Source organism: Balaenoptera ricei, chromosome X (genome assembly GCF_028023285.1).
Source record: "Balaenoptera ricei isolate mBalRic1 chromosome X, mBalRic1.hap2, whole genome shotgun sequence".
Lineage (NCBI taxonomy): Eukaryota > Metazoa > Chordata > Mammalia > Artiodactyla > Balaenopteridae > Balaenoptera > Balaenoptera ricei.
In genome coordinates this window covers 135,486,389-135,494,916 of record NC_082660.1, presented here as the reverse complement: position 1 = coordinate 135,494,916, position 8,528 = coordinate 135,486,389, and the positions used below count along the sequence as shown (strand labels likewise).

Here is an 8,528-nt window from a genome sequence, read left to right as displayed (position 1 = left end):
TAGTGTTTCTTTTTGTCACCAGAGTGGTAAGACTTTGAAGGCTAAGATTAAAGTGTGGACCTAGGAGAAAGGGGCCAAGGGAGTCATTCAGTCTCCCTTAGTTTAGGCTTTAGGACATAGGTTCAAAATGAGCCCTTAGGATGCATTTACGGGTCACCTCATCTTATCACAATAGAATATACAGATGACTTGAGGTTAAAGCCCTGTATTAATAAAACTAGGGTGTTCGCCTGAAGGATTATCTCTGTTTTCTTTCCTTAGTGACTTGCAACAGCAGTGTTGGTCAGTTCTTCAAGGACTTGGGGGTTTCCTAATCCTTGTCATCTGTGTCTTTTATTATCAGAGACATGACCATTATCTAGTACAGTCAAAAGGATTGCTTTAATAGTTGGAGAATGACAACTTGTGTGTCAGGATTACCCCCTTCTTTTCCAGGGAACTGGCCAGCAAATATTTGTGGGAGCAACACACATCACTTTGATTGTAATGACAGAAAGATCCCTAAACAATGAGCAGTGTCGCTCGCAAGATGTCTTTCCTTGAAAGCTGTGTGTCTTGTTCATGCTGGCCTTTGAAGGCAGCAACACTGATTTAAGGGTCAAGATAAGGATATGGGCCTAGATTGTTACTCCTCTAGTTGAACTAGGAACTTCATCTCTATGCAGAAAGAAGTCCTTAAAAACAAGTCGGGGAATATATAGGTTTAGGAAGGCAAATTTAGTATGTTTCTGAGCACCACAATAAAGCCTCATATACTTTAAAAATTGTAGGTTGTCTCTAACTCACTTTGAATGAAAGTGATTAAAGATGTAAGGGAAAAGCACCAGCCTAGTGTACCAGTTTAAGTTCATATGTCTCCCTTTATACACACACTTGCCTTGCTGTCTGTAATGCTACCCCATTGCCGCTGAGGCTTAAGATGCCAAGGTACATGCTTGGGCACCCACACATGCATTACCCAAAAGTGCAGGGGAGTTAATATTCCACAGGGAAGGTATTTGACTAATGAGATGGGAGATAGGAGTTGAATTCTTCCCCCTTCCTCATGCAGGTGGGCTGAGATACAGTATGGCCTATCATAAGAGATTGAGAAGTTAGCTTGTCATGAAACAGATTACTCTCCCTCCTTCCCTACCTCTTTTTCCTTGCTCCTACTTCCTTGGGATTTCACATAAGCTTTTGCTTCAAGCTCTATTTTCTAAGAAACTCAGACCAGGGAATCCGGCAACTAGGAATTCTGGAATTGTCATAATTCCACCCTAACTTATAACTGTGTGACTTTGGGCAGGTTGTTTTCTCTCTTTGTGCATCTTTTCCTCCAACTATAAAATGCTGATGTTGGAATAGATGTTTTGTAAGGGTCTTTCTGGCTCTGAAATAATGCCTGTGTGAAGTAGGTGATGGGAAGAGGTAAGGTGGTATACTGACCAATGGACATCAGTGGATTACTTACATTTGAATCAGCAAAATGCACTCAGTATAATCAATGAGCTTGAATGTTAACAGCTCCAACCAATCTCAAGTTCCAAACATAGATTTAGTTCTACTTTCTGCAGAAAGAAATTGAATTAGATTTCCTGGGCCCTTAAAGAGAAGGCCAAATAAACTCTTACCCTCTCTGGCAAAGTAAAAAAATTTCTCTACTGGCTCCATACCATAAGCTGATTGAGAAATGGTAACTGGCTGCAAACATGTTTTCAAAGGGAAAAGTGGAGAAGTGTGTAACGCCACCATCTTGGGAAGCAAGACAGCTAATAATATGATGTCTGTAACTATTGCTTCACTCCGAACATAGTAGCATGTTTGTTTCAACTCTTAGGCTGCAGGTGGACTGGAGTTAGGGACAGAACCATTCACCACTTGAGGCTTGTTATACCACAGGGTTTATATTATGCTCTGGACTTCTATACCTGACTCTGGACGATGGACTCTGGAGTCAGACAGCCTAGGTTCAAATCTTAGTTCCAGCATTTACAAGCTTTGTTACCTTTGACAAGTCACTTAGCCCCTCTGTACTTCAGTCTTCTCATTTGTAACATGGCAATCATAATAGTACATACGTTGCAGAGTTGCCGTGAGGATGAAATGAGCTAATATAGGTGATGTGCTTAAAATAGTGCTTAGCACATAGTAAGCATTATGTAAGTGCTCACTACGTTTATTATAGCTATGGTGATGAGGAAAGATGGGCTGGAACAACAACAACAAAAAACTCTTGGCTAAAGCCATATGAAATGTATCAAGGGACCAATATGTGGAAAGCAGTACATTTAGGGGGTAACAGATGATTTAACTGCAAAAAAATGCTAAGCAGGAAACACCCTCTAAATATTCCTGTTTATACAGTACATGACACAAAGTAGAAAAATAATGAAAACAGAGCCTCTCTGCAGGATTTAGAGTTCTTTCATATATATTTTAAATATACATGTGCAATACATTAAAATATATAGAGATGTGTGAATATATATTTACATATATATATGTAAATATATCTCTCTCTCTCTCTCACAGAGGGGATACATATGCACACTCACATGTCCGTGCGCATACCCCAGCAGGACCCATCTACACGTAAACCAGATGCAGTCCATATCAGGCCAACTTGGACACAAATGAGAGCCCTGACTCAGCAGACTGCAGACTGCAACTGCATTGGAGGAACCCTTCAGTTTCTTCTACCAAGTGTAAGGCCATTTAGAAATACACTGAGAAGAGCTCCTTTGGGTGTGTGGCAGAGCCCAGGGCCCCTCTGGCAGTGCACAGTTTGCCTGAGTAAGGACTGCAGGATTGGGATGTGAAGGAGCTATCAAGGAGGAGGGACTTGGGTTGTTCTGGGTCCTGAAACTAATAAGCAAACATCCATAGAATGACTTTAGCTCCAGGAACAATGCACTAGTGTCAGAATCCTTACTCATCTCAGCTTTAAGCAAATTTCAGGAGGAAGCGAAGAGAAGTGTGTGTTGCTACTCATCACCATCCAGCTTGACCCAGAGAACCGGGCACAGCTTTTAGGGGTGGATAAGTTCAAAGGTCAATCAGGCAGACTTGTAAGATAAAAAGAAGTTACTCAAATGGAAGGACTTGAAAGCAACATAAGAGGTTACAGGTATTGGTTTGGGTTTATAAATGTTCCAAGAAGCCAAACCTTGTATATGGCACCATTTGCAGCAATATCATTAACATTATTAATAATCATCATAACATATTTATATATACAAAAATAGAGCAAAGCAATTCTAGAAGAGGAGGTGAAAGTGAAGGTGAGGGTCTCTGTGCAGCCCAAATGTCAGTACACTTCAGGAAGATTCAGAACCAACAAAGACCGAGTGGCACGTATTCCTATAGTATATAGCCAACAAGGGGACATGGGTGTTCCCGTCTTCTTCCCCCTGTGTATGACTATACATTTCTCCCCACCTTTCCACCCTGTAATACATATCCATGCACACTTTAAAAGAGATGATGATATATAAAGCTAGAGTCTGGAAGTCTTAAACTAAGTTGGAGCACCTTGATTTCAAGCAAGTGCCCTCAATCTTTGAATTCTTTAGTGAATTTTAGATTCACTTACAGCGGGAAACTGTACCTAATTCTTGCGTCTTTCAGCAGCAGTCCTTAGGAGCCTGCTATCGCCCCTGCAGCCTTTTCCCATTGAAGGGGATTCACAGCACAAGCTCTTGGTATTTCTTAAAAGAGAAGTCAGTTCTCTGCATTATACATCTTTCATCTCAGTTTTCCACTGTTGCTGAAATTTAGGTTCTCAGGCAACTGCCACTGCAGACAAAGCCAGGAGCAAGCACAGTGTGCAGCAAAGGGTAGGTGCAATGGCGAAGACACAGCTTGATTGGGGCTTCCTTAAGCTTTTCTTTTGCACACTTGAGCTTCTACAAGGTGACAGAGCCAAAGGTGATGTCCACTGGGGGCAGCTTTGACACCTGAAGGTTAGCTACCCACTATGCACCACATAAAGACCACCACACTAGCTTGGCATGATTCCTGAAAATTGAATGGGAATGGCTTTCTGTCATTGTTAATAGAGAATACTGAACCAAGAGTCACAAGACCTGTATGCCAGGCCCAACTCTATTAACTCAGCGTGTAGCCTTGGGCAGATCCCTTCCTATTTCCAGGCCTCAGTTTTCCCATCTGTAAAATAAGGGCATCGAACTAGATTAACAGTTAAGATTCCTTCCAGCTGTAAAGTTTTATGACTTTTTATGTCCATTGTTAAGGCCTGAGCCATGCAGTCTCAGGCAGTTAGCTTCTAAGAGAGAACAGACCTCTGTAATGTCCTCTGCTTTGTTCATTTAGCTATAAAGCACGTCTGCCTTTGGCACTTGGGTCAGACATACAAAGTTATGAGCATCCTGATTTACTATCCTACTCAGCATGCTAGTGGAATCTGTCAGTGCTATAAGTTGATTATTGGGAAAGGGAGTAAAATTTCAACTAATTAAACCTGGAAATGTAAGATAAGTTCGCCTCGTATGCTCATAAACTGGTGAGTGTGGTTATGAGTGCACACACACTATTGCTAGTGATAAGTTCATTACAGTAATCAATTTCCCTTAATAAAAATTAGTAAATAGTATAACATAGCAAAGTTTGGCGTCAAAGGAAACACCTATGGAAAAACAGCACTTTTTGACGTGTTAGAGAGAGAAAGAGGGACAGGTAGAAGGAGACAAAGATTAGACCAAACAAGACAGAAATACAGGCAGAGAAAGGATTAGTCTGAGAGAAAGGGAGGGAAGGAGAAGAAAGCAGAGAGAGAGAAAGAAAAGAGAGGAAAAGTAAAAGTAGGGAGGGTGAGAATGAAGTGGGAATGAGAACAGAACAGAGTAATGCAAGAAGAGGAGAAAATGAGAAAAAGACGAAAGACCAGACGGGCGGTAAACGGAGAAGGGGTCAGATTCCCTGGAATACTGAACACTGTTCCACATGGACCTGTGAAAACCATCTAAGAAGAAAGCTTCCAAAGGCATTGTGGAAAGCAGAGTGACGCTCAGGGCCTGCATCGAGAGGTATTACGTTGGGGAGCCCCTAAACCTCCACGTTGCTGGCTCTGTCAGCCCTCAGTGTCCAAAGCTCATGCTTATATATCACCTGAATATGCCATGACAGCCATAAGGGCTGAGGTGGTGGGTGTAAAAAGACCGAAGAGGAGTGGGATAGATACTGTGAGGAAGAACAGGCATCCTGCGCCAGGATGTACGTGGCCATTCCCCTGACACTGCAGGAACAAAATTGGTGAGCCCTAACTTTGGCTACTTTACTCCTCCTCCCCTTCTTCAAAGATGAGGCCTATGCTTTATTGACGGGGCCTAGAAGGAGAAAGCACTGGATCCCTTTTGTGGGAAGGTCATACAGACTTCTCCTGGGCCTTGGGGAAGGGCGCACTACCAGAAGAGATTTTTCTGCACACAGTGTTGGTGTGCCTCTTACAGCGGCAGCCTGGTCGCCTAAGACTATCATAGCCCTGCTGGCACAGATGGAGGCATCCACGGGTAGGCAGGTAGCAGCACAGGCAGGGTAAGAAGAGGGAGATGAGGCTCATGGTTGCCCAGCGGACGAAGCAAGAGCCAGGCCCACAGGAGCAGGGCTCGTCGGCGCAGTTGTCCTCGTCATCAGTGGAACAGTGGTAGAAGAGGCCCTTAACACAGCAGAGACAAGTGCCATAATCGAGGAGGCTCTCAGCAGAGCAAAGGCAACGCTGGTTGCACAGCCAGAAGGAGGGGAGCGGGCGAGCTGCCGTACAGAGGACACATTTGCAGCGCCCACACTCCTCGCAGATGAAGAGGTGCTCACCGGGGTGCACTGCAGGTTGCTCAGCCGCTCCCTTCAGGGCCCCATCAGCCTTTGGGTGGGCTCCTGTTCCAGGCTGCGTTCGGATGATGGACTGGCCTGAAGGTGAGGGCGTAATGCTGGCCAAGAGCCTTTGATCAGAGGCAGTGGTGCTATGGGACATTGAGCTGGCAATGCTAGATTGGCTCAGATGCTGGGGCAAGGGCTGCAACTGATGGCACTGGCTGAGACTGCGTGGGAGAGCAGTAGGCATGGTAGCCAGGGACCAATCAGATTTGTGGGTCTGCACGATAAGGGAAGGGCTGGAGAGGGCCTGTTTACAGGGGACTGGAGGACGGTCCACATAATCATTGCTAGCGTGAGTAGAGCGCAGCTGTTCAATAGGCAGAATTTGTTGGAAATCATCTGTCACTGCGGCATCCATTTTGCCTTGATTCTTGAGTTCTGAGTGGTTTTGGGTCAGGGTGGCACTTATGGTGATAAAGAGCCCTTGTAGTTACATGGATCTTAGGGCACATCAGAAAATCCTAGGAGAGAGGGAATAGAAACAATAAATGAGAACACACAGGCATGAGTACTTTGCAGGGAACCAACAAACCTCAGGCCCTATCACCGCCACTACCTTAAATCACTTTAGTCTTCATGTTACTCCTTTATTCTGTAATTGACCTCACCTACTTCTTTACGGGCAAGTCTGATCATCTCATCCAGACTATAAAGCACATTGGGAGCAAAGATCTGATTATGGATTCCTGTAGTAGTCCATCATATGACTAGGGTCACAGGAGCAGTTAGCTCATTCAGAGGTTTGCTAACCAAGAAATCTAGGCCTTCAGCATCAAAATTCTAATAAAAGTGGAACCTAATTTCAAATGCAAAGGTCACTTCCTAAAGCAACGCTGATGTAAAAGAGAAAGCCTCAAAAGTCTTCCATGAGAAGTTGCATATACATATATATATATATATATATATATATATATATATATATATATATATTTATTCTCAATCAAAATTTTCCTTTCAGTGAAATTTATAAGCATAAACAAACAGATGATAAAGGACAAGCTTGATTCAATGAATACAGGCAAGCAAGCAAGTTGCAATAATAGCAGAGATATGGCAGAGACAAAGATGGCAGAAATTAGGCTATCTGTAGAATAACAGGAAAAAAGGCTTCCCAAGGGTGTAAGAAAGTCAAGACTAATCATCTTGCTGTTCTCCTCATTTTATAAGCTGCTTTAACTTATTGAGGAGGCAATTCTTTCTAAATGGCGGCATGGCTTCAGAATCAAACTTTTGTATACGTAGGAATAACCTGGGGATGGGGGAACCACAAAAGATGAGCCCTGAATTATTTCAAATATCACCTATAATTGTACTTTTTACCACCCTAAGTCAAGTCTATATTGATGGGATTTATGAGGCAGAATCTGCTTGGACTACTTTTCTCTATCTTTACCTTATACGATAAACTGGCTTTCTTAAAGAGCAGCAATGTTTTTATACCAAATTTCAGATAAGTTGAATATCTAGAAAATATATACTTGTGTCTTCATTGTACCACAATCAGGAAGAGCTCGGTGGTCATTCCCTGAAGCATTTGATTGAGCCTAGTACTGATAACAGTGACCATGAGGAAAATATTTTTCCAACAGTAGATTACTGTATTGCACCACCTGGAAGACTGAACAGCCAAAAGAGGTGTGCATAAGGAAACTTAAACAAAAATCTAAGAGTCACCGTGGGGGCATTAGGACCTAGGAAACACTAGCATGAATAAAGTATATATTTGAAATCCATCAGACTTCAGGCCTCCTCAAAATAGATCGATTACTCACACTACTGTATGGGATGGAAAGCTTGAATGAGTAATAGAAAGGAACAAGTGAAAGAGGATAGTGCTTGATTAGGTTTCCATAAGCAAGCAAACATGACACTGAAATGTGCCCGAAGTTCAATAGCAAGAAAAAAAAAAAAAAGACGTAGTTCATAAAGGACTCAGTGGCTAATAATGTGATCAGACTCATCGCCCTTCGAGGCCATATCCCCACGCAAACTGATTTAGTTGAATTTACATCTGTTCATTTTTTGAAAAGAAGATTTAATTTGGTTAAAAATAACTTTTCTGGCACATCACATCAAAGAACCAGTCTGACTATAATTTCACTTTTTAGCTACTTGTTTCAGTGTTATTTAATGCAGCATAAGAGAATGCAGATAAAGACTATGGAGATTCTAAGACTCAAATGTGTAACCTTTGGCAAATCACTTACTTTGTTTGGGCCTCAGTTCCGCTATCTATATAATTATAGGAGTGGACTAGGTGATTTTGAGGGACTCTGCCCTATGATGGTCTGTAATTATATAACTAAACAATTTGGCAAAATAATTCTCTTCGTCCATACCTTCTACATCTTCAGCGCTTGAGGGTAAACTGGGCAACATGCCCTTGTTTACTTGGGCGTTCAAAAGCAACATGTTTGTCTCTTTTATCTACTTGCACTCACAATCCCCTGAAGCCTTACACCTCTACCTTTGCTGTATCTTTGTTAAGACTCATATTCCCAGCATTAGAAAGAAACAGGTAGTTTTCATCTGAACACCCAAACAAACAAGGACACATTGTTCAGCTGGCTGGCAGGGTATGTGGATGTAGGAGCTTTGGATTGGGAAGAATCTTTTGATAATTTTATAAGAAATGAATTTATTCCCCATTGATC

At 42.4% G+C, this 8,528-nt stretch overlaps 1 protein-coding gene across 1 annotated transcript; it reads right to left on the bottom strand.

Moving 5' to 3' along the window:
* Positions 1-5,307: 5,307 nt before the first annotated feature.
* Positions 5,308-6,232, bottom strand: SPRY3 (sprouty RTK signaling antagonist 3). Its single transcript, XM_059911576.1, has one exon. The coding sequence runs from the start codon at positions 6,230-6,232 to the stop codon at positions 5,366-5,368; it is 867 nt and encodes a 288-aa protein (XP_059767559.1). The 3' UTR covers positions 5,308-5,365.
* Positions 6,233-8,528: the final 2,296 nt, after the last annotated feature.

What these genes read in the sequence shown, in the direction of transcription:
- SPRY3 (XM_059911576.1), bottom strand. Translation starts at nt 6,232, where the DNA reads ATGGATGCCGCAGTGACAGATGATTTCCAACAAATTCTGCCTATTGAA.